The following is a 27,855-nucleotide window of genomic DNA, read 5'->3' on the forward strand; positions in this document are numbered from 1 at the left end:
TAAGCACTAGAAAGATATAGTGCTTATTAAGTAATAGTAATATATATAGTTCTTGGAATTACAAAAAAATGTTTACTTAGGTCTTAGGTGTTTTTGTAAAATTAAACTGATTAAAACGAGTTATAAACGCACATCCATTCGTGTTTGATTTGACAGGAGCATAGAGTACCTACATTTTTTTAAATTCGTTCTTGCGAACAGGCTATAGCCAGAGGCATTACTGCCTCGTCTTTAGTATTTTCAGTTTCGGGATTTATTAACAATATTTTGTTTTACAAAAAAAGTCCAATAAATTATTCTCATCTCATATATCATAATTTCCATTTTCCATTTTCCTTTTCTGTATGTTTTCACATTTTTAAAAGTTATTAACAAAACGATTCACTTTCCGCTAAGAAAGTAGTTACTTTATTTTGAATCGCTCACTTTGAGACATAAGCTATCCAGTTTCGTAAGTTCCCTTTTAGGTTTTGTATCTAATTGTTTTTCTCATGTGTGGACTTAAATTTTTTGTGCATAGTTTTGAAAGTTCCTCTGCTTAGTTTTGGTCTTTGAATTTTTATAGAGCATCTCAGAATCCTGTAGTGAGATGGTAAGCTTATTTTGATTAGAACTTATCTGCTTGTTATAGACTTAGGGTTGGGGCTTAGTATGAAGTCAATTTCGTTTTTTATTTTATGATCTGGGGATATCATATCCATTTTCTAGAACTTATCTTATTGAAAAATGTATTCACCACTGCCAGCTTCTTCTCAAGTGCATATTGTATTAGGTATTCAAATTTGGCATTTCTTTATATATTTGTCTGTTACAATGTATCATAAGATTTGGGTTGTCCAATTTTGCATTGAAATCTCCAATCATTAACCTGTTTTTATCAGCCAGTTCCTGCGCTCTCGTTAGATCATTGTACACATTTTTGATTAATTCTTCACTTGATCTCACAATGGAAGCAAATACCAAGGATTGTGGTTCTTCTTTAAAGTTGAGTTTTAACACTGGCTGTGTCTCTCTGATTTTCAAAAAGCTTCGTATGTTGCCCTTAAGCGATATCTTATTGTATAATATTTACTTTTTATGTAATTAGTTTCCAATTAATTTTTTGTTTTAATTTAGTTATTTTTGTTAAATTCCTTTGACTGGCTCAACAGTAGGACGAACAGTGCTGATACATCGCATCCCTATGATACAAATGGATTTGCCTTTTAACTTTAAAAGAATTCATCAACAATAAGATAAATGTCATGGCGTTTTAGGAGGTTAATGAGACAGCATTGGATAGAGAAGGGTGGTTTGAGTGATAGGTGTGGTGTGCGGGACTTTTCGACATGGATATCATACAATGCGCGTAAGCACACCTTTCTAATAAGCCCGCAAAGCTCCTGTGATCTTCTCTTGCAAGATAATGTGGGCGGCGGTGAGCACTTAACCTCAGGTGACCCGAACGCTTGGCATAGACGCTCCACCAACAAGAGCTTGTTCTTATAGAAGAAGAGTTTTGTGCTTTTGGGTAGGCTCAACTTATTTAAAAGATTCATTAATTTCTGAAAAATTGTATTGCTTCTGCTACACTCTTAGGCTAAACTGCGAAACGTATTTTACTTTCATCCTTCGTTTTTAAAATTGATAGGCATGGAGATGTTTTATTGTATTTAATAAAAAGTTTCCTGTTTCTGAAACCTATTTAAATCTACTAAATACTGCAACTGCCAAAAAGCCCAAAGTTATCGGTCAAGCGTTGGTCAAGCCAAACATGGGACATCATTAAGGTGGGTCAATAGACACTGATGTCACCCACTGCATAAATTTATTGGATTAAAATGAATTGGAGAGAACTATCCGATGTGCTATGCGATAGCCGAATGCCCTTGCGCAAATAGGGACGAGATTACAGAGCAGCCGAGACAAACGGAGCCGAATGCTAGCCACTCAAAAAGCAGCGTCATGTGTGTTTCTTATCCAGCCAGATGCTGGATCAAGTCAGAAACGAGAGGCACCTTCAAAGTGAGAACAATCTCAGATAAACTACAGGAGAGCTGTCTGCGTTAACCAGGCGGTGGCGGTGATGAGACAATCCATCCAACCATAAAAACAGAAAAGTGCTGGATATAGAAACTAAACCGCGAGGACGAGGTAGACTCCGGCTCAAATGGATGTCTGTAGTAAATAAGAACCTCAAAGAAGCCCAAAGAAACAAAGAGAAGACCCAGGACCGGGCCACCTGGAGACACATGATGCGGAGGGCTGACCCCAAATTAAATAGGAAAAGGCCAGGCAAAGAAGAAGGTTACATGTGCTATAATTTCATATCACCCTTTTTTTCGTATTATTTTTTTGAATAATAGAATGGTTATATAATGCTATTTAACGTTTTGAACGATTGGATTTAAATGACTAGATTAGATAATCCACAAAATATACAGATATATTAGATATCAAACATGTTCACTTAGTTAAATGGCAAGGGAAGTTAGGCCAACGGCTTAAGCCTTCATGGATAACATTTTTTTGACAGCTGCCCAGTGAACATTCATTGACACAATCATGTTAACATAAATCGATAGGTTTAAATAATCGAGCTGGAAGCAGTAGCACATAGATATTAAATAAAAAACGTGTAAGGAATGTTAAGAGTTAGTGCTTTTGATTTTAAATTAAATGGTGAGTTAATTCCGATCTAACAAAATACTATCTATGTATACTTACTAATAAATGAAGACTGGAGAGTCAGTTTTTCTTTCGGCTATACTGCAAAAACTACTGAACCGATCGGAATAATACTTATACCATAAGATGCAGCGTGTTTCGAAGAAGGTTATGCATATGATATGTTGTTTATTTCTTACCCAGAATCTATATTTCAGAATCGATTTAAAATACCTATATATTCGCAATACAATTCAGAAAATGACATTTCATTACAAATGGCAAATCATACATCGGTCGATCGCAAATGACGAGCCACTTCAGCACTTATAGAAATATATATTCAGTTCCATACTTCACTCTGTTCACCATAGTTCACATAGCAATCAGCTATTAAATTTTGTCAGGAGTTTGTTATTTGTGTGTGGCAAACAGCACAAAGTGTACATAGTGATAATAAAGCAGGATTTTCTTTGTTTTAGTGGACTCTGATTAGTTCTTGGATGGTACTTGTATAGTAAAAAAAACCAAAATAGTGCAATATAATTAATAGTGACTTTGCAATTACAAGTTTAGCTCCAACAGGTACAACTTTCTGAAGTGAGTATCTGCTTATTGGATTCTAAAATCTTTTGATCTTATTTAAATTTATTAAAACCAATTTATCTTCATCATCCACTTTCTTTCAGCTGACAGTCTTAAAAATATGTTATTGATTCTTCCTATAAACAATTTTGTAGTTAGGCCCATTACCTTTGAATAACCATGGAATTATAAGTTTAGCTCCAACAGGTATAACTTTCTCAAGTGAGTATCTGCTTTCTAGATGATAAAATAATCTTATGATCTTATTTAAATTTATTAAAACCAAGTTTTCTTCATCATATCATGAAAGTGTTCATTCAGCTGAAATCTTAAAAAATATGTTATTGCAGATTCATCCTATAAGCAATTTTATACTTTGGCCATTACCTTGGAAATGCAAGTTTAGCTCCAACAGGCAAAATTAAAATTTTGTGATTTTCAACTTACTCAAGGTGTGTGCCAAGATTTGTTTTAATCTTGACTTTTGTGTAGCAAACATTCAGTGCAGTGTTGTATATATACCAGTATTTGCCTTGGTGTTTGAAATATGAATAATTTTTTAAGAGCCTGAAGCACACTAACTATTTCACGTTACACTTGTGAAAACCCAGTTTTATTTATTTAGCATTTCAACTCAAATTGGAGCTTGCAATCTTATTCAGGAACAGGAAGTGCCTCCACTTTATATAAATTTATTTTATGTTTTTTCAATGATTTGATTGATGATCAAAATATATAATATGTTATGCTAGAGATTTGTAATTTTTTATTATTTATGCTTTTTATGAGGTAAATAAATAATCAATTTTAATATAATATATAAAAACCCTAAAGGAATAATTATTGTGTCTATTAAAACACATTTTGTTATTTGTATTTTAAGGAAATATCTGGCTTTATGTTATATGTGTTTTAATAAAGACTCCACCCAGTCAGTTATTCACCATTTAAGATATGAATTTATTTTTACTAATGTTTTCAATAAGTTTACCATTTACTCTGTGAAATTAATTGTGCTTGAATCATTTAAAAAGGATATTATTTACCTATGACTACATGACACAACAACAATGGTACCTATAGCTTATTAGGGATAAGTGTTGACTCCTGCCTGATAGAAGACTTTATTTACATTTAAGAAATGATGCAGATGTGCTGATTTTTCGTCCTTGTGTACTGCCATTAGGTTTTGTAGACTAACACAACTTTAATGTGGACAAATACTATTTATTTTCGTATTTACCTCATAGCATAGTTTGTTATTATGTTTGACATATCCAATTTATATGGATAAATAAATTATAAAGTCCTTTGCAAACAATCAGGCACTTTTGATATATTCAAGTACTTACTTTTGCAATAGTAAACAGTTGTAAAAGGGATTTGATACAAGAAAATAAAATAAGTCGATTTTAATTTGTTTTATTTTGATTTTAATGAAATTACTCATTTTGAAATAAGAAAATAAGGTAACATAAAAAGCCGAAAATATGAAATGCTAAATGATAATCATTTAAATAGTTGACATGCCTTACAGACAAACCAGGTTTACTTTTAAGCCTTGCCTATTGCCTACATACCTATATGTCCAAGTGGATGGTCTTGTTTGCCTTTGGGCTCTGTTAGTGGCAGTAGAGGCCACACCTGTGTGAAGGGTAATATAATAATAATACAAACATTGACATTTTCGCAAAAGGAGTACAGACCTTGACCTATCTAGATCCTTTGTAAACAACCTGTCTCTTCGTTCTTCCCGATCTACACTTATAGAGAACATTCATTATTTGTATAAATACTTGGTTGGTAACTATTATCATTGAATAACACTGACGAGTCATTCAGTAACAGAGTGATTAAGAACTCTTATCACTCTGTTACTGAATGATTCGTCAAACCAATACCAACCAAGTATTTATACAAATGACGAATGTTCTCGTTGTAACTAGTGCACACTGTTCACTAATTGTAAAAAAGTAATAAGTTATTTGTCGAATTATACTTGTGTTTACCGCACTCTGTATAGTCTTTATACAACCATATTATTATATTACATATCCTCCAAGCCCACTGCACTAGCTACTACTCGATTCATTCTCCCGATCCTACTTTCTTCATTTCCTTTTTTCTTTATTTCCCTTCGCGTCATCAAATTTTTCAATTTAAAAAATAATTTCTTTTTCAGTCATTAGTTGTAGTAATAATAACAGTGAGGTGTAGTAGATTCAAATATGAATTGTTTCCTACATTATATACCTTCGATAAAGCATTTCATTCTATATTATTTGTTATAGTCTATTTTTAAAACGAATTAAGATAGAATGGAGTAATAAAATTACAAAAAATGCAATATTTGCAAACACAACTCAACATGGCTTCCTTGATTTTTAAAAATATCCCCAACGATGTGTTTAATGGGTAGCTTTGTGCGGAGTTCATCTGACCTGCGAAACTAACTGTAAATGATTCTAGCAGACAAAAGTAGTATGTAATTAACGAAAAACTATATCTGCACCTAGCGTGATGTTGTCCCGACCTCTTTCTCCGTTAATAAACTATCAACATTTTTTCCTAGGCGCACTTATTTTGTTCAATTACATCCCAAATGTTGCTTCAAGTTCCGCTGAAGGCGTCGTGAAAGTCTGTCCAGAAGTTCCAGAGATTAGCGTGTACAAAAGACAGACCGATGGACATTTTTTTCAATCTGTATTTTTTAAATTCAGCTTCTTTTTACCCACAATCGCTGTGCCAATGACCAAACGTCGACTGTATAATTTTATTATAGATAGGAGTATATTATACACACGGTGAAACTTTATGGGCTTAGAATATAGAATATAGCTTAGAACGATAGTTTCATTCATAGTTCCTATCAATATAGACGTACCTAACATTATAATTAATGTGTACGTGAGCGTCACGTACTTACATTCGCCAACACGCACACAGACAGCCAAATAGTGTTGCGAGTGAATAAAGAGGTCCTAAAGAATCCAGGAAAAATTTAAAGAAATAAACATTTTGACTGTTGCTTCTCAATATATTTTTGATAATGTTCTGTATGTTCATAAGCACATTGAGGAATTTTCTAGGAACTGTGACATTCATAATGTCAACACGAGGAACAAACATAAACTTGTTATGCCTACTACTCGGTTGGGTCGAGTTAGTAAGTCTTCTGTTAGGCGATGTATATGCTTCTACAGTATGATCCCAGAAAATGTACAAAACAAATGTGTTACGAAATTTAAATAATTGTTAAAAAACGTTTGTGTGGAAAGGTTACTACAGCATAAACCATTTCCTTAATGACACCACGGACTGGGAATGAAGCGAACACCCACAGGCTCCTTAATTATAAATGTTTATTGTACGATATCACATTGTAATCTATATTTTTATATAAAAAAAAATAAATCCCGCTGAGTTTCTTGCGCCCATTCTTCTCAGGTCCGAGGTAGTCTTTTTTGAATGGGTTGTAGTTTTTGACGTTCAATAAGTGATTTTGAAACCTATTTTGAAAAAAATATTTGAATTTGAATAAACATTTGCCTAAATCAGTATATTGTAAGAAATACTAGATTATATGTAATAAGAAAGAAGAAATAAAATATTAATTTAGAATTTAATAAAAACATCACGTATTTAATTATTGTTGCAACAATCTTAGAAGTGTTAGTAAAGAAGTTCTTTAGAATCGTTGTTTTTTGAAAATCGATGAAACGAAAAGCTAGAAGATAGAGGCGCCGTTAAGAGCTATATTCGAGGGTGCAGAGAACGATTTTGGGATCATTTTCGAAATCCAAGATGGCCGCCGTGCAAAATTATGATTTCAACAATATGGATATCGTATCCGAGGTTCTCGAGGAACCAGAGATTCAATTTGGGTTCATTTTTTAAATCAAAGATGGCCGCCGTGCAAAATTATGGTTTCAACAATATGGATATCGTATCTGAGGTTCTCGAGGGTGCAGTGAACGAATTTGGGAACATTTTTTAAATCCAAATAATTTATTTTTTCTCTTATTAAATATCTCAACGAGAATCATATTAATGTTAAAGTTCTGTTTTAAGGTAACATTTTTAAAGTAAAAAACAATAAATTTATAAACTAAATAAAAAATTGCTTATTCATTAAACTCACATCAAAATTTGTATCTTGAATATAATATACCATAACAGTATACCTAAGCACACATTAAGGAGATAATTGTTCTCTTCTCATTGATTTTTTGCATGGAAGAGAGGACAAACGAGCGTACGTTGTCCTCTCTCGCACAAGGAAGCTCACTTCACAGCTTTGTTGTACGTGGAAGAAATTAAATAATTTTATTTATAATTTGATGTGTTCGATTACTATTAAGATTTAAAAAATCATATTTTAGTATTTTAAAAAATCATTTTTATACCCTAGAGACACACGAAAACTCGCTTCCCACATTTACAAGAGATTATTTTATTTTACATATTTGATTTGCTAATCCAACCAACAATATCCCTCCCATTAATGACTTGAAAATCTATCACCAGAATTAAAATTCGTAGGTATTATTTGAAGTATGTGTCTACAAAACTTTTTCACTTTTAGTAAATATTTTTCATCGTCTTGCCTTCAGTGTCTTTAAATTTTTTATAATTTAATTTAATTCATAGGATCATCGACAGTGACGACGACTGACGATTAGATTGTGGACATACAGATATATCATTGACGTCCCCTACGAACATACATACTAAACAGGTCCGTTATACATACAACTCATGAACTCTCGCGCATTCAAAGTAGGTTTGAACGAAATTGTCGCATTATAAATATCATGGTAGGGGAAATATGTATTTGCATAATCAGCAGAAAAAGCTGTTACAACTTAGTTCTACTTTTTATATCAGTATCAGTTATACAGACTAGCAATCCCATGATGCTTCTTCTGAATTTGTGTTTAGAAATAGATTTACACATAATTTCTTTCATCGAAGTGTGCACCTTTTGAAAATGGTTATTTCAATTTCAGGCTACGAATTGGACAATTTCCAAATGAGTGACCCATCAGATATACATACAACCATTCGCACCGATGACAACGAGAGGCCAAGTAGGTTTGAACAAAATTTGTTGCATATCATTAAGGTAGGAAAAATATGAATTTGCAGGACCACAAGAAAGAGCGTGTAACAAATAAATGCTACTTTTTACGTCAGTTATTTAAAGACTAGCATTAACTTGATGCTAGGGGATGGCCCGCACATTACATTAATAATAATGTCCGCTGATCAAGTTCTTCTGAATTTGTGTCTACAATAGTTTTACACTATTTGATTTTTTTAAATGATTGTTTTTTTTTAACTTTTTTTTAAATAATCATATTTTGAACTTGTAGGCTCATCGAGTCCTGATGGTGTGGAGATACGTATTCCACATGTATGTATTACAATATCAGATGAAGAGTCAAACGAAAGTCGCGCAGCAGTACGCACCCCACTGCCTGACACTGAACGTAAGTTTGACAAATTATTCTCATGTTATTTTATATTTGTAGTGGGTTCGTACGAAATTGTGGAATAATTATTTTGGTAAATACAATATAAATTTGCATAAACAGCAGAAAACGCTGCATGATGCTTTTAATGTGATTTGTTGAATTCGTAGGCTCTTCAAGTCCCGACGTTGTGGAGATACGTATCCCACATGAGTGCATAGTAATATCTGATGAGGAAAGTAATGAAAGTCGGGACACTTATGAAAGCCGACACACTCATGAAAGGCAGGCCTCTAATGAAATCCGGGCAAGTAATGAAAGCCAACACACTCATGAAAGCCAGGACACTAATGAAAGGCAGGACTCTAATGAAATCCGGGCAAGTAATGAAAGCCGACACACTCATGAAAGCCAGGACACTAATGAAAGGCAGGACTCTAATGAAATCCGGGCAAGTAATGAAAGCCGACACACTCATGAAAGGCAGGCCTCTAATGAAATCCGGGCAAGTAATGAAAGCCGACATACTCATGAAAGGCAGGACACTAATGAAAGGCAGGACTCTGAAATCTGGGCAAGTAATGAAAGCCGACACACTCATGAAATGCAGGCCTCTAATGAAATCCGGGACACTAATGAAAGCCGGGATATGGAAATTGTCGCACCGCCATATCATGAACGTAAGTTTGACAAATAATCCTCATGTTATTTTATATCTGTAGTGGGTTCGCACGAAATTGTGGAATAATTATTTTGGTAAATACAATATAAATTTACATAAACAGCAGAAAACGCTGCATGATGCTTTTAATGTGATTTTTTGAATTCGTAGGCTCTTCAAGTCCCGACGTTGTGGAGACACGTATCCCACATGAGTGCATAGTAATATCTGATGAGGAAAGTAATGAAAGTCGGGACACTTATGAAAGCCGACACACTCATGAAAGGCAGGCCTCTAATGAAATCCGGGCAAGTAATGAAAGCCGACACACTCATGAAAGGCAGGCCTCAAATGAAATCCGGGCAAGTAATGAAAGCCGACACACTCATGAAAGGCAGGCCTCAAATGAAATCCGGGCAAGTAATGAAAGCCGACACACTCATGAAAGCCAGGACACTTATGAAAGGCAGGACTCTAATGAAATCCGGGCAAGTAATGAAAGCCGACACACTCATGAAAGGCAGGCCTCTAATGAAATCCGGGCAAGTAATGAAAGCCGACACACTCATGAAATGCAGGCCTCTAATGAAATCCGGGCAAGTAATGAAAGCCGACACACTCATGAAAGGCAGGCCTCTAATGAAATCTGGGCAAGTAATGAAAGCCGACACACTCATGAAATGCAGGCCTCTAATGAAATCCGGGCAAGTAATGAAAGCCGACACACTCATGAAATGCAGGCCTCTGATGAAATCCGGGCAAGTAATGAAAGCCGACACACTCATGAAAGCCAGGACACTAATGAAAGGCAGGACTCTAATGAAATCCGGGACACTAATGAAAGCCGGGATATGGAAATTGTCGCACCGCCATATCATGAACGTAAGTTTGACAAATAATCCTCATGTTATTTTATATCTGTAGTGGGATTGAACGAAACTGTGGCATTATTATTATTGTAACAAATCTATGTTAGTCATAATTATAATGGAATCTGTGACCAGGTGATAGTGTTTTCTTGCTATGTATTAGCGTCTGAAGATGGCGACTGATAAAATGTAATATTAAACCAAGCAAGTATGGTTAGAGTTGTTTTATTTTAAATAAGTAATACAATACACGGCGCAGTCGTTAATTATAATCATGGCAACAAGATATAATTTACCTGGAAAGTTATAATTAAATGGACAATTAAGTGAAAATTTAAAAAAAAATATCTTTCCTTCAATATATATTTGGACGCTGCGAGATTGACAGAAGCGACTGAGGGCAGAAAGAGCGATATTTCTCAATCTAGTCGGTGAGGATGCATTAAACGGCTATAATACATTAAAAGAAGTGCAAGAAATTTTATAAAAGTTCTCTAACACAAAGAAAAATCGTTTACCATCGTAGTCAAAAACCTGGAGAATGCTTTGACAATTTCTCGACTGATGTAAAGCGAATGTGTAATGATTGTGAATTTATTAAAGGCAATAACGAGGCACTGCGAGATAGGCTAGTGTTTGGATCAAGCGATCTTGATTGTCAAAAAAAAGTGATAAAAATAGGAGATCAATCACTAGAAGAAGTCATTGATGCATGCTGAGTAGCTGAGTTAACCAACTCAGATATAAAAGAAATTCAGATAAACGAGGTACATGCATTAACCTTAAACAAAGATCAGATGAATAAGAAGAAATGTTCACCTCTCATCCTTACGGTCAGTGTCCTGCATGGTCCAGAAATTGTGTTTAATGCAATAAAAAGGCACATAGGGGCAAAAAAATATTTTTGCCCCTATGTGCCGAAGTAATAAAAGCACTAATGAACTAACAATTTCACTGGATTCAGATTATTACATAGAAAGTGTGACCTGTAAGTTATCAGTGGACTGATTAGTATGGTACCAAGAAGTGTTCCAGGTCAGAATAAAGTTAATTTCAAATTCGATCCAGTAGCTGATGTCAAACGTATAGCTTCAGTGATAACAAATAATAATTTTAACATAGATGACTTAATAAAACAAAATAGTGATACACTGGTATTTGTAAGTTTAGCAAGCAGTATGACTTAAAATTGAAAAAGGATACTATTCCAATTTCAAAACCCCTTAAGCTAAGACCAAATCTGGAAGAAGAATTGATTAGACTGGAGGGTTAGGCATTATAAGCAAAGTTAATGAGCCTTCTGAGTGGGTTAACAGATTAGTTATAATTGAAAAACCTGACAAAAGTATTAGTATTAGAATATGCCTTGACCCAAATGATTTAAATAATGCAATAATTAAAGATTATTGCTACAAATTTACTGTGGAATATTTGTCTACAAAGTTAAAAATATCTAAGTTCTTTTCAGTTTTAGACCTTAAATATTCTTTTTGGCACATGTTGTAAATTACATTGATGACATACTTTGTTCTGCTGAAACGGAGGAGCCGATTAATACAATTTATCCAAGGTGTTCGAAAAAGCTAGGGAATATAAAATAAAGTTTAATAAAAATAAATTTCAATACATGTTAAATCAAGTGAAATACTGGAGACATATCATTCAAAGTGGTACTGTGCGTGCAGACACAGATTGTGTAAAACCAATAGTATGATATTCCAAAAAATATAAATGATTTACAGGTAGGCACTACTTTGTCTTGTAAACTATTAGCGATCCTACATTCCCAATCTTACTACTATTACTTAGTGATTTATTAGAAAGACACTATATTTGATGGACAAAATTACATACTGACACTTTTGAAAAAATCAAAACAATTTTTTCTACTCACCCTGTTTTATATACTTTTGACCCTAGTAAAGCTATAACAATAAATACAGACTGATGACTGACTCAAGTAAAAGTGGAATAGGATGTTTGCTTTTACAGGGAACAAGCCAATCTATTATGCTTCAAAATCTTTAACATAGACTGAAATAAATTCTGGACAGATAGAACAGGAATTTTTAGCAGTTCTTGTAAAAAAAATTCACACATTTATATATGGACACCAAATTGTCATACAGACAGATCATTTACCTCTAATTTCAATTGTAAAGAAATCTCTATGTGACATTCCATCAACTAGACTACAAAGAATAAAGTTAAAACTACATAATAACATACATACGATATTACTCTCAAACATGTACCTGGCACTCAAATGCATATTGCTGATGCAATAAGCAGAGCTTGTTCCACTGCAATTATACATAAAGATTGTGACAGTGATCTCAATGAAATAGTACATACTGTAATTGTATCTGGTGACATATTGAGACAAATTAAACAAAAATTGTATATAGGTCCTATAGCATCAAACTGAATTATATTTCATGAAACAACCGACTTCAAAAACACTATTCCAAAACAATAGATATAATATGCACTAGAAAGTATAAAAATAATTGCATGTTTTAATAAAATTCTTATATATATTATATATTCGTAGTTACAAACCTATCTTAGATGACACCGACTCCAAAATTTACAATAATTGTTATTTTTTTTTATTTTATGATTTTTAGTGAATTTGAAGTACACTAACTAACAATTTGTCTAAATATGTGCAGATATACTAAATTATTCAATGCAGCAATGAACGTAAGCACTTTGCAATTTTGATTACAGACAGTTAGAAATTCTGCCACAGATCGCACCCTTAATGTAAGTCGTTAAGGAGTCTCATTGAACATCATATTCGACTACGACAAATACTTGACCATAACTATGTTATGGTAGATGACTTAAATATCCGGATAGCATAAAAAGATGCGGCCGAGTTTCGTTAATTAGCTCCTAAGAATTGAAGAGTTCCGTTTCTTGGCATGGATTCCGTTATCAGAACCTAACCAAACTCTCACCAAACTATCTTTGAAGTATATCCTTTCCAATAAAAAAAGAATCATGGAAATCGGTTGGCGCGATATTGAGTTATTCGTAAATTTATCATCCACTTTGCTTTCCACGTATGTATAGCAAATTTAAGACTTTTATGATTTTCTCATGGATGCCATTGTCAGATCTGGACCAAATTACAATGGGACCACAAAAAAAGAATTATCAAAATCGGTTCACCCAGTAAAAATTTTTGAGGTAACAAACATAAAAAAAAACATACCGACGAATTGAGAACCTCCTCCTTTTTTAAGTCGATAGAAATGTATGGCCAATTTCATACTCCAAGGTCCCATTAGAGTTAAAAAAAATGCATGCATGATTTCTCTTGAAGATGAATTAATTTTTATAACAATATACTGTATATTTCAAAGTCAGTAAATGATTTGATGTTAATAAAACTGCATGAATATCATTTTAGAATTACCAAATCAAAATCAAGAGCTAAAACGTTATTCTATTAGAATAACATGAATACTGACATCGAAAGGTAGAGGCTACAATTACCATCATAAAGGCCATTTTTTCTACACATGGTATAACTGAAATAATATATTCAGATAATATGCCATTTATCTCATTGGCGTTTTTAGAATTCAGTAAAGAATGGCAATTTAAGCATTTATTCAAGTCCTCATTACCATCAAAGTAATGGTGCTGCTGATAGAGCAGTAGCAATTTGCAAAAAATTCTTAAAAAAGGGGAATGAAACAAAAACAGAAATATAGAAATACACCAGTTGTTGGTCTCAATCTATCACCAACTCAATTGTTGTTTAATAAATTATGTCGCACAAAACTTCCAGTCAAAAATACATTGTTAAAACCAAAATTACATCCTGAAATCAAAAATATATTAGCAGAAAATACAATAAAGAACAAATTATACAGTATAGATTGCATACCTATGAAATAAATAAAAATATTAGTTATAAACTTTAAAATTGAAAAACTACAATTTTCAAACAAAATAAATATTTAAATTAATGTACTAAGAGGAAACAGTACTGTATAGACAACGTACATTGACCTCTGGATCGTCGGCTTTTCCTTTGATTTGTTTGATTATTTGCGGCGAAATTTACTATGGTACCTTATGAACACTTTTTATTTCGGTATAACTTAACTGAACTTTAAATTATTTAATATTGTGCATCTTATTTTATCTTCAAAAAACTCACCCGTATACGTAAACGTCAAAGAAAAAATCAATGTCAAATTCACCGTAAAAAACAATAACAACTAACAAAGTTAAAAATACAATTTCTACATGTACATAAAGTAGTAGTAAGTGTCCATTTCAGCTTGATTGCTTCGAAAGGCAAACACATAATCTATTCGCCAAGAAGACTCGCGATACACTGATGAATGATGACTGAAGTGGTGAACATTCAAAAAAAAAAATCTCTAATAGGGAATAACCACCTCACAATTAAAGTATACTTTTTTGCACTTATTTAGCAACCATTACCAAATACCTACCCAAGGCTAGGATACAACTATTTTGGTGTTATTCGAATGTTTTAATAAATTATAAATTTAATGAACTTTTTCAAACTATACTATACTAGTATTTTGTGAGTTGTGAGTGACAACAAATTTTTTTTTTGATGTGGGAGAGTCATGCTGTCGTCCTATGACGACAGTACGATCGGGCCAGACTCTTTCGGATTAAGTTCCACACTCAAATAAAAACCGGCGTGAATATATATTTCGGCAATTTTGAGGGTAGGGTGTAGTCTCCGGCTGCGAGTAGATTTTGAGGATCATGTCAGGTCATGTCTACAGGTCAACTAGAAGGTGTCGAGGAAGCCAAATAAGCTGGGGGTCATTAATAGATCACGTAATACTTCAAGCTGTCCTAGATTCTAAAGCTCTCCAGAAGCGCAGAAACACCACATACTGCCTGTATTGCTGGCCTTCTTTGGTCCGACGCACCCCGCTCGAACCTATTGACCGCGTGCAACGCAAAGCTGTTCGACTTGTCGGAGGCCCAGTGCGCTGTGAACGGCTAGATCGCTTGCTGGGAGTGTTCCGAACAACTGCTTGACTCGATTCCTGTGGCCGAATTCCACTTTCGCACGACTCGATATAAATTAAGATATGTCCACCATCAGGATGTCTGACATTCTCTTACAGTGCCGTCTTCCTTGACATATCTAGGATATCTTTAAAATAAGCCCGTACACCTTTCTAGAAGCTCGGCACGGCTCCTGTGATTCCTTTGGTGTTGTTAGAGAACATCTGGTGTCCCGTACGCTCATTTGTTAATTCAAACAAATCCTGAATAGCAACGGGTAACTTGGTACGGTTTTTAAAAATTATATTGCTGTGTATTACATGACATTAAAATCGTTATTGTTTATTTCTCCTTCGTTTTTTATTATTTTCTGTTTAACAAAAAAAAGTTTAAATACTTAGTGCGTAGTGTTTTAAGATTTTTATGATATTTCTAGAAACCCATTGCGCTAAGTATTTGAAGTTAAATAGCTCAATGTATTGGGTATTATTCCCTTTTCAAGAAGCTATTTATCGATAGATTGTGCCTTACCCGTTAGCATTCGTTCGCTTTAGGACGGACCGACGCGTTTGGAGTCACCGCGGAAGCGAAAAAGAAACAAGGCAACATCGCTTCTGTTCTGTTCTGTCCGACAAACAACCAGCGTCTTTGAACTTGAAGCGCGCGGGATGGCAACATCGCATTTTGATGTGCAAAGATTCAAGACTTTCAAGTTAATTGAATTATTGACCCAGTGACCGAATGTATCTATCTATCTACAGCGGGTTGATATTCGCTCAAAATTAAAAGTCTACATTTTGACCTAAATAGTGCACCGATTTCGTTCATGTTTTGTGTATCGTCAGCAAATGCAAAAACAAGTATGTGACATGCAATTCATAAATGCAAAATCCATACTGTATTATGACCAACATGCAAGTCTCAGGACTGACATATTTATGGAAGGACAGAAGATAGTATTTAAAGGAAATGAGCATAGCAATATATGGAAACCAGCCACCATTATAAAAATAAATGAAAATCCCCGATCAGTAACTATCAAATATACTATAATATATGTAATAGGATCCAGTAAATGGCAGCATGAACAGACAACAAATGTGGTCTCAAGTTCCTCACCTGAACAATTAACAGTCCAATCAAAATCTGTCAAGAATCCTACTCCTCCAGTTCAATTGAGAAGGTTTAATAGACATGTACCTCCCTCATATCTAATGGATTACGTTACAGACATGAATTATTATTAATAATAGCATAATGCAATATTTATTTTATATAAATTTAAACAATTTGTATTAGGTTAATACCTACTTTAAATAAAAATATAGAGGGAGATGTAACATATCTGTGTTAGGCATAATTACATTGTTATCTGCGGCTCATCAAACTTAGCCCCCCAAATAATTTTTTTTTTCTATTTTTGAATTTTCAATATCGCATATCGTTAGTTCGTAGTTTGTTCTTAATTGTTCGCTATAAATAATTGTTTGTTCTTTTGTTGTTTATTTAAAAACAATTAATTAAAAATGGGAGGAAACGCCTACTATTTGGTTCTGGCACTCGCCGGCCGCTGCCGCGGCACGCTACGCTTAGCTCGTGCGTTGTTTTAACTGTTCTTACATAACCTAACCTAACCAATTTTAATGAATTGCATATTTAAAAAAAAAAATCGAGAACAAACAAATGTTTATAGAGAACAATCGAGAACAAATGGCGAACTAACTATGTAATAAAATAAAAAAAAAAAAAAAACAATCTGGGGGGCTAACTTTCCTGAGCTGTTATCTGCTGTGATCAGATGATGGTCTCTATGTATTAGCATCACAAGATGGCCACGCATAAAATTCTTAATATTAAACCAAGCAAGTATGGTTAGAGTTGTTTTATATTAAATAAGTAATACAATACCATTATAGTAGATACAATTTGAATTTGTATTATCAGCAGAAAACGCTGTAACAATTTAGTTCGACTTTCTATGTCCAGGCTAGCTAAACCTAGTTTTCTCTGTTCTGTGGGCGAAACTCTCTAAGAAAAAATCGATTCACTCTGTTGTATGAAACGTGCAGTCATTGACAGATTGACAGATGATGGCTTGTAAGAAAAGAGAAAGAAATCCACTACGTTATAAGCAACTATTTGCTTTCAAACTTAGTCGGATTATACTTCGTCGCCATAATATTGTAATTACTATTTCAAACTTATGTCAAGTGACTGCACGTATAACTAAATATAAATTTTTACATAAGCGGCGGGTTACTTAATACTCCTCTTATTACGTAGTATTTATATCGTCTTTGTTTATATCAGCAGACTGGCACTCGCTTGATGCTGGGGAAAGGCCCGCCTATCACATTAATAATATTGCCCACTAATAAATCAAGTTCTTCTTCTGAATTTCTGTCTTCCAATAGTTTAAAATTTTTTGGTAATTATCTTTCATCTCAGTGTGTTTTGATTTTTTTAATGTTTATTTGAATTTGAAGGCTCGTCGGATTTCGATGTTGTGGAGATAGTCTACCCACACGAATTGATAGTCCTTTCCGATGATGACGAAATGGACAATAGTGTCGATGTATACAATATTCCACTCCCGGATGATTAAAGTAAGTTTATTTGTATTTGTAGTAGGTGCGAATGAAATTGTGGCATAATTATTGTAGTAGGTACAATATTATGAATCTGATATCATCAGCGGAAAACCAACTTAGTTGTTACTTTTTATACCAGTTATTTATGGACGGGCACTCACCTGTTGAAGGGGTAAGTATTGGAATACATATTGCCCTTACCATGCCCTCCCCCCCCCCCCCCCCATTACATCAGCAATAATGCCCGCTAGTCAAGTTATTATTTAAACATCGATTACTAGAGAGATTACTAACTAAGGCTGAATTAAACAATATCAAATCCCTCCCTCTACATTGTGTTGGTTCATTTAGCTAGCGTTATGGGATGGTCCACAGTATTGATTCAGTTGCTACTTTCTACGAATTTAAGTCTCTAACTTAACCACATTAATTACAACCATGTCTTTTTGTGTATATCTTACATTCAAAAATGATAGCAGGAAAATAATGATACTTTTAGCGGTGAATCGTCCCATCAAATTTTGATGGCAAAATATCTTTTTTATTTTGGCATTTAAATAATAATTACGACATTCACGAATTGTATTAGGTTATTGACTTGAGCAACAGTAAAAAAACTACTTTTAAAAACTAAATTATTAAATCTCGTTTATATCAATTATCCTAATCTGTTTTCTAAACCAAATATTTTTTGTCAATATGAGAAATTATTAGATATTCTACTTACTCGCGGCCACGCGCTTAACCTGCACGATACAACGCTAGGAGAGAAGACGTTCTACTTTTTCGCATCCGCGCGCTAAACCTGCACGATACAAAGCTAGTGGGGAAGATTTCCTACGTTATCGCGGCCGCACGCTGAACCTGTACAATATAACTGTAGTAGGGAAGATACATATTCGCGGCCGCGCGTTCAACCTGCATGATACAACGCAAGTAGCGAAGTTGTTCTACTTACTGATGGTTCCACGTGCTTCATGATACGTTCGCCCTTTCTCAATCTCCCTCTCCCTCTTCTTGGATAAAAACATCCGACATTTTCGTGACACTTTATTGGCACTTTTTTCGCTTGAATAGGGTTGTTTTAATTTCTGGCTACGCATCGGACAACTTCAAAATCTTCTCATGTGTACCCATCAGATACACATCCAACTATTAGCACCCATGACAACAATAGACTTAGTAGTTTTAAACATTTTTTTTGCATTATCATTAAGGTAGAAAAATATGAATTTGCAGGACCATAATAAAGAGCGTGTAACAAATAAATGCTACTTTTTACGTCTGTTATTTACAGACTAGCATTCGCTTGATGCTAGGAGATGGCCCGCACATTACATTAATAATAATGTCCGATGATCAAGTTCTTCTCAATTTGTGTCTACAATAGTTTTACACTTTTTGGTTTTTTTAAAATCATTGTTTATTTTTTCCTTTTTTTGAAATAATCATATTTTGAATTTGTAGGCACATCGAGTCCTGTTGTGGATGTGATGAGCAGTCAAATGAATGTCCTGCTGTACATAACACCCCACTGCCAGGCACTGAATGTAAGATTGACAAATTATTCTCATGTTATTTTATATTTTTAGTGGGTTCGTACGAAATTGTGGCATAATTATTTTGGTAAATACAATATAAATTTGCATAAGCAGCAGTAAAGGCTGTAAAATGCTTTAAATCTGGTTTGTTGTATTCGTAGGCTCATCGAGTTCCGAAGTTGTGAAGATACGTATTCCACATGACTGTATTGTTTTATGTGATGAGAAAACTAAAGAAACCCTGGACACTAATGAAAGCCGGGATACTAATGAAAGCCGGGACACTAATGAAATCCGGGATACTAATGATAGCCGGGACACTAATGAAAGATGCGACACTAATGAAAGCCGTGACGCTAATGAAAGCCGGGACACTAATGCTAGCCGGGACACTAATGATAGCCGGGACACTAATGAAAGCAGGGACACTAATGAAAGCTTGGACACTAATGAAAGCCTGGACACTAATGAAAGCCGGGACACTATCGAAAGACAGGATATATAAATCATCGCATAATATCTGATGAGGAAACTAATGAAAGCCAGGACACTAATGAAAGCCGGGATACTAATGAAAGCCGAGACACTAATGAAAGCCGGGATATATAAATCATCGCATTATATCTGATGAGTAAACTAACGAAAGCCGGGACACTAATGAAAGCCGGGATACTAATGAAAGCCGGGACACTAATGAAAGCCGTGACACTAATGAAAGCCGGGATACTAATGAAAGCCGGGACACTAATGAAAGCCGTGACGCTAATGAAAGCCGGGACACTAATGATAGCCGGGACACTAATGATAGCCGGGACACTAATGAAAGCAGGGACACTTATGAAAGCCTGGACACTAATGAAAGCCTGGACACTAATGAAAGCCGGGACACTATCGAAAGACAGGATATATAAATCATCGCATAATATCTGATGAGGAAACTAATGAAAGCCAGGACACTAATGAAAGCCGAGATACTAATGAAAGCCGGGACACTAATGAAAGTCGTGACGCTAATGAAAGCCGGGACACTGATGAAAGCCGGGACACTAATGAAAGCCGGGACACTAATGAAAGCCGCGACACTAATGAAAGCCGGGGATACTATAGAAAGACGGGATATGTGAATCATCGCATTATATCTGATGAGAAAACTAATGAAAGCCGGGATAGTAAGAAAGCCGTGACACTAATGATAGCCGCGACACTAATGAAAGCTGGGACAGTATCGAAAGACGGGATATATAAATCATCGCATTATGTATGATGAGGAAACTAATGAAAGCCGGGATACTAATGAAAGCCGGGATACTAATGAAAGCCGTGACACTAATGAAAGCCGTGACACTAATGAAAGCCGTGACACTAATGAAAGCCGCGACACTAATGAAAGCCGGGATACTAATGAAAGCCGGGACACTAATGAGCGCCGTGACTCTAATGAAAGCCGTGACACTAATGATAGCCGGGACACCAATGAAAGCCGCGACACTATCGAAAGATGGGATATACATATCATCGCACTACCCGTCAACGAAAGTAAGTTTGCCAAATAATTCTCATTTTATATCTGTAATGGGTTCGAACGAAATAGTGGCATTATTATTTTGGTAAATACAATATAAATTTGCATAACCAGCAGAAAAGGCTGTAAAATGCTTTAATGTGATTTGCTGAATTCGTATGCTCTTCGAGTTCCGAAGTTGTCGAGGTTACGTATCCCACATGAGTTTATTGTTATATCTGATGAGGAAAAGAATGAAAGCCGGGACACTAATGAAAGCCGGGATACTAATGAAAGCCGGGACACGAATGATAGCCGGGACACTATCGAAAGACGGGATACTAATGAAAGCCGGGAGACTATCGAAAGACGGGACATATACATTATCGCATTATATCTGATGAGGAAACTAATGAAAGCCTTAACACTAATGAAAACCGGGACACCAATGACAGCCGGGACACTATCGAAAGACGGGATATATAAATCATCGCATTATATCTGATGAGGAAACTAATGAAAGCCGTGACACTAATGAAAGCCGCGACACTATCGAAAGATGGGATATACAAATCATCGCACTGCCAGTCAACGAAAGTAAGTTTGACAATTAATTCTCATGTTATTTTATATCTGTAATGGGTTCGTAGGAAATTGTGGCATTATTATTTTGGTAAATACAATATAAATTTGCATAACCAGCAGAAAAGGCTGTAAAATTCTTTTAATGTGATTTGTTGAATTCGTAGGCTCTTCGAGTTCCGAAGATGTCGAGATACATATCCCACATGAGTGTATTTTAATATCTGGTGAGGAAACTAATGAAAGCCGGACACTAATGAAAGCCGGGATTCTAATGAAAGCCGGGACACTAATGATAGCCGTGACCCTAACGAAAGCCGGGACACTAGTGAAAGCCGGGACACTATCGAAAGACGGGACATATAAATCATTGCATTATATCTGATGAGGAAACTAATGAAAGCCTTAATACTAATGAAAACCGGGACACCAATGACAGCCGGGACACTATCGAAAGATGGGATATACAAATCATCGCACTGCCAGTCAACGAAAGTAAGTTTGACAAATAATTCTCATATTATTTTATATCTGTAATGGGTTCGAACGAAATTGTGGCATTATTATTATTGTAACATCTATGTTAGTCATAATTATAATGTACTATTCTGTGACCAGATGATGGTCTATGTTTCTTTGAATTAGCATCAGAAAATGGCGACTGATAAAATGTTATATTAAAAATATGAATCTGCCGGACCACAAGAAAGAGCGTGTAACAAATGAATGCTACTTTTTACGTCAGTTATTTACAGACTTGCACTCGCTTGATCAATTTTAATCTATTTTTAGTTACGGGTATCATTTTTATATTTCCATATTTTAATTTTTTACTCAAACTATGTCCTAAATGATCTGAGTCAAGTTTATGGATAACCTGTTTTGTTTTTGGATTTGAGTAAGATAAAATGTTTTGGAATGGAATTCTGACTGATAAAATGTAATATTTAACCAATAGAGTATCGTTAGAGTTGTTTTCTTAAAATAAGTAATACAATACCATTATAGTGGGTACAATTTGTATTATCAGCAGAAAAATGTGTAACAACTTAGTTCGACTTTCTAAATCCAGGCTAGCGAAACCTACTTTTTTCTGTTCTGTGAGCGAAACTCTCTAAGAAAAAAGCCATTTCTCTCGATTGTACGAAACGTGCAGTCATTGACAGTTTGATAGTTGATGGCTATAATCTTGTAAGAAAAGAGATAGCCGAAATCCACTACGTTATAAGTAACTATTTGCTTTCAAACTTAGCCGGATTATACTTCGTCGCCATAATATTGTAATTACTATTTCAAACTTATGTCAAGTGACTGCACGTATAAATAATATCAATTTTTACATAAGCGGCGGGTTACTTAACACTCCTCTTATTACGTAGTCTTTATATCGTCTTTGTTTATATCAGCAGACTGGCACTCGCTTGATGCTGGGGAAAGGCCCGCCTATCACATTAATAATATTACCCGCTAATAAATCAAGTTCTTCTTCTGAATCTGAATTGTAAATTTATAAATCTGTGAGTTATGTACACCTACACAAAGGAAGTTTAAAGGCTCTTCTTCTTTTTCTAAGTAATCTGTGGGTGAATCGGCTTTCTCTCCCAAATTGTCAATTGATGTAATATTGATGCTCCTTTACTTTTTAGCAAAGGCTGCAGAACATATGCACAACTGCTTGCTTTGTAATCTTCTCAAGGAACATAGCGACAGTGCAGTTAGCAAGTACTTCCGCGAAAAATTCTAACAGGCGTAATAGGTTAACAGCAACAAATACATTTTTTTTTGTAACACTTATCGTATTATAATTTATAAATAATAGTTATGAACACTGTGTACGCAAAAGTTAAAACTTGCGTCTGGAGTAAAACTAGGAAGAACCTGTATTTCGGCCTACAGCGCCAATCTAGATTATAGCGGATTTAGTTAGTTAGTGTATGTACCTAGAACTTGAGAACTGTTAGCCCATAAAAAGGACGACATGACCACTCTGACGAACAATATAAAGATAGTGCGGGTAGGTGCCTCCGGGGTTTTTTTATGACTGTAAGCGACGAGACTAGCAGGAATTGATACGCCTTGCTCATTACAATGCAGTGCCGCTCAGGATTCTTGAGAAACCCAAATATTCTGAGCGCTACAATTGCGCTCGTCACCTTGAGACATAAGATGTTAAGTCTCATTTGCCCAGTAATTTCACTAGCTACAGCGCCCTTCAGACTAAATCTACACATTGCTTCAAGGCAGAATAATTTTGTTTTTTGATTTTTTTTTATATTTGATTTCATTTTTTGATTGATACCTTGATGTTTTTATCTTTTGATCATTTGCATGTGGCAGCAGTGTTGTGGGTATACCTATTGGGGGTTGCAGGAGTAAGGTGACTCTTCCTCTGTTCTTCGCGTGTTTAAGTTCACAACATCGCTTTTTGCTTTCCCTTATTTTATTAATTTACTAAATTCTTTGTTGCAGAAGAAAAACAGCAGTGAGACAATAGAAAAAAAGTAATGCATACATACATTATTGACCGGAGGAAAAGCCAAAAAGTATCCACTACGGTGTACCACATCGTGCAAGTTACAGAAGTAGCCTAAGAGTTACAAAAGATGGAAAATAAAAATATTAGGAAAATTTCCTATTTTTACTATATCGCAAAATGCAAAATTATGTGTCTATATTACAGTCCGAAGTTAACAAATAGATGTACTAACTGGGAACTTTCAAATTCCACTAAAATGCCCAGATGACCTGGACCTAAATGTTAATAAATTTATTATAAACCTTTAACAATGTGCCTGGAAAAATAAACCAGACATTAAAAAAAAGTCCGCTAGACCATATTATCCTGTGCTTATTACAAATATGATCTCAGAGAAAAAAAAAACAAACTTTTTAAAAACTGTTCTTCAAGCGTTTGAAACCTATTATAGTAGTGGGAAAACTTGTTCCCGATTATCAGTTTGGTTTTAGAGAAAGACATTCAACATGATGTCCACCATGATGGAAAAGGCACTAGAAGAGAAGAAAGTTTGTACAAAAAGTATATTTAAATGTCGCGCAAGCATTTGATAATGTTTGGCATGAAGCACTAATGCATACACGAAGAAATAGGCTTCCCAAGAAGGTTGCAGGTATTATAGAATCGTATCTCACTCACTGAGTATTTCGAGTCAGAGAAGATGATGCATTCTGTAAATTAAGAAGCTGGAGTAACACAGGGAATTGTCCTAGGTCCGGTCCTTTATTTATTATATACCTGTGATATCGCAGAGCTAGAAAACAATACCATTGCAACTTTTGCAGATGACACAGCTGTAATGGCTGTAGGGCATTCGCGAGAAGAAGTGGTGTGTAAAGTATAATCAGCCGTAAATATATTCCCCAATCATTATATATGATTGGACAAGAAAATGGCGTATCAGACAATGCGCCAAATCAACTAATATAGATTTAACATATAATAGATTTAACTATAACCCGGTCTTCATTAAAAGTAAAGTAATACAGCCAAATAATACCTTGGCATGACATTAGACGCAAAGCTTCGCTGGAAAGCTCATGTCAAAAAGAAACGAGAGGAGTTGGAATTACGCTATAAGAATATGTATTGCTTACATGGAAAGCACTCTTCATTAAATATCAGTGAACAATAATTAGCTTATAATATAAACAGATCCAAATGCAAGTGTGGTCTTATGGTATTCAACTTTGGGGTACAACCCCAAACCTAGAAACATACAAATTCAGACAAAGAAGACTCAAAAGAACTAAACCTTTTGAGTTAGTGTAGTGAAACGCTAGTCTAATATAATAGTGCAGTGTTTAGTGAAACTAACATGCCGTGCTAAGTGTAAAAAACACAAGAACATAGTGGCTTCCCCTTAATAGAGACAATAAGAATAGTGCTAATAGACACTTTCTTAGTTTTACTCTACTTAGTAAATTAAGTGAAAATAAAAATGACCCAGCTAAGCGGGGACTCACATCTAGTTAAATAATATTTAATAACAACTTAAAGATGATTATAGACGTTAAGTTATATTAGACTTAGATTATTAGATAGTTAGTTAGTTTACCTGGGCTAATTAAACACTTAGCCTCTTGATTGGGCCATTGTTTTTAAAAAGAAAATGTCTTCTTATTCCAACCAGCCCAGATCATTCCAGAAGTCTAGCAGTCTTTTTAAGTTTCTGCAGGCATCTGGAAGCGATGCTGGTGATTGGAATATTTGGCCCGTTGTTCGGCCACACTGCTGCTTTCCATAAGCACGTGTTCTGGCGTTTCCTCCGCCTCCATGCATCCTCTGCACAAGAACAACAACAGACAGCCCGTCTGTTACACCTATGATAGACAGATGCTTGTTCAAGGGACAGTGACCGGTGACTACACCTACAATTGTGCGTATATTGTCCCTGTGTAGTCTCATCAGGTTGCGGGTGAACCTCTTTGGGGGCACCGGAACCGCATTCTTTGTTTGCCTGCAACCTTTGCTGTTTCTCCATTCTATTAGGTGGGATTGTTCCGTTTTTACTCGTAGCCATTTTTTAATTTGGGCCTGAGGTATGGGTAGTAGTGGCTCAGGTCCATATGCTACGGCTTCGAATCCCCTTTTGGCCAGTTCATCTGCGGCATCATTGCCCAGTGAGTTACTGTGTCCTTTAATCCATTGCAGAGTGACTCTGTTCTGGTTTGCGATGGATTGGAGTGCGTTATGGCATTCCAGTATAAGGGCAGATGTTATGGTGTTGTTTTGCAGCGCCTGAAGTACGGATGCATTGTCTGAGATTATCTTTATGTTACGGTCTCTGACGTCTCTGGCTGCTACCGTCTGAGCTGCTCTAGTGATTCCAATGCATTCTGCTTGAAATATTGTGTTTAGGTTGTCTAGTGTTGTTGATATTTTTATATTTAGGTCGTCCGAGAAGACTCCGGCTCCAGTGCCGTGTATGGATTTGGATCCGTCTGTATATATTCTGACTTAGTTGATGCCAGAGTTATCATTTGCTTCCGCATTGAGTCGAATATCATACCTTCGATCGAATACATGGTGGGACAGTGTTCTGTCCATGGATGCATCAAGAAGTGATATTTCCTTCAAGATTTCTTTTAGGACTCTGGAGAGAGTAGTTTCTGTGTTTTGTTTCCATAGACCGTTTGCTCTTAGTCTTAAGGCAGTTGCCTTAGCCTCATCTTGTACGGCTCTAAGATCTAAAGGTCTAAGATTCAAGAGGTATTCAAGCGCGGATGATGGAGTGGTTTTCATGCATCCAGTAGCCGTTACGGTCGCTAAGCGTTGTAGACTCTGTAGTTTCGATTTTACTGTTATCAGCTGTGTCCTGGGCCACCATACAACTGATCCATGGGTAAAGGAAGGTCTGATGACAGATGTGTATAGACATAGTACTATCTTTGAGCTGATACCCCATTTTTTGCCTATTAGCCTTTTGCACTGGTAGAAGGCAATACAGGCCTTCTTTGTTTTAGTTTCGATGTGACTCGCCCAGTTTAATTTGTTATCAAGGACGCCCAGATATTTCACTTGATTTGACAAAGAGAGTTTGGTGTTAAAGAATTTTGGTGGTTGGAGATCCGGTAATTTCCTCTTGTTTGTAAAAAGGATAAGTTCTGTCTTCTGTGGATTTACTGACAGTTGATGTTCGTCACACCATTCTTCTACAATTTGGAGGGCTGAACGCATTACTTTACACAGTATGTTTTCAGAACTTCCGTTTATCAGTATTGCTAGGTCATCAGCATAACCAATAGTGGTGTATCCTCTTTCGTTTAGCGTCCTTAAGAGGCCATCAACTATACTATATTCCGCAGGAGTGGTGAAAGGACACCCCCTTGGTGAGCAGCCTTTGACCACTTTGGCTCTCATTGTAGTATTCACCACTATCTGAACCGTCCTTTTGCTAACTAGTTCGGTGATCCAGTTCCTTATGACTGGTTCTACCTGGTTCCGTAGAGCGTGGTTAATGCTGTTGTGCATAGTCTTGTCAAAGGCCCCTTCTATATCTATACAGGCAGCCAGTGTGGAGGCTTTGGTTGTGATAGCCGTTTCTATTTTGTGCGCCACCGAGTGGAGTGCTGACTCTGTTGATATTTGGAAACAAGCGCGTCGGTGGTCTGCGAAAGATGGTTCGTCCGATACATGCCATCCCTCGATAAGGCCAGCCGCCGAATCTGTTGCCAGAGTAATGTCTATAATAGTTTGATATCTGGAGCTTACAAAGGTTAGTTCTCAGGTTTGTTTGAAAAATATATTCAGTTAGTAACTCACCCCTTTTGTTTGTATCTATATATATACAATATATTTTGTTTTAATTAGTTTACTTTTGTTAATTATACATTTTTTTAGCTGCAAATAAAATATTTTATTATCTTTA

The 27,855-nt window shown here is 35.4% G+C and overlaps 1 protein-coding gene across 1 annotated transcript; it reads left to right on the forward strand.

Moving 5' to 3' along the window:
* Window positions 1-2,627: 2,627 nt before the first annotated feature.
* Window positions 2,628-27,855, forward strand: LOC126978349 (zinc finger CCCH domain-containing protein 13-like). The gene is made up of 10 exons (XM_050827101.1): window positions 2,628-2,661; window positions 8,241-8,321; window positions 8,607-8,723; window positions 8,876-9,385; window positions 9,538-10,248; window positions 17,741-17,860; window positions 19,313-19,395; window positions 19,548-21,484; window positions 21,637-21,964; window positions 23,939-27,855. The coding sequence occupies exons 2-6, from the start codon at window positions 8,264-8,266 to the stop codon at window positions 17,857-17,859; spliced, it is 1,515 nt and encodes a 504-aa protein (XP_050683058.1). The 5' UTR covers window positions 2,628-2,661; window positions 8,241-8,263; the 3' UTR covers window position 17,860; window positions 19,313-19,395; window positions 19,548-21,484; window positions 21,637-21,964; window positions 23,939-27,855.

This window comes from Leptidea sinapis, chromosome Z (genome assembly GCF_905404315.1).
Source record: "Leptidea sinapis chromosome Z, ilLepSina1.1, whole genome shotgun sequence".
NCBI lineage: Eukaryota > Metazoa > Arthropoda > Insecta > Lepidoptera > Pieridae > Leptidea > Leptidea sinapis.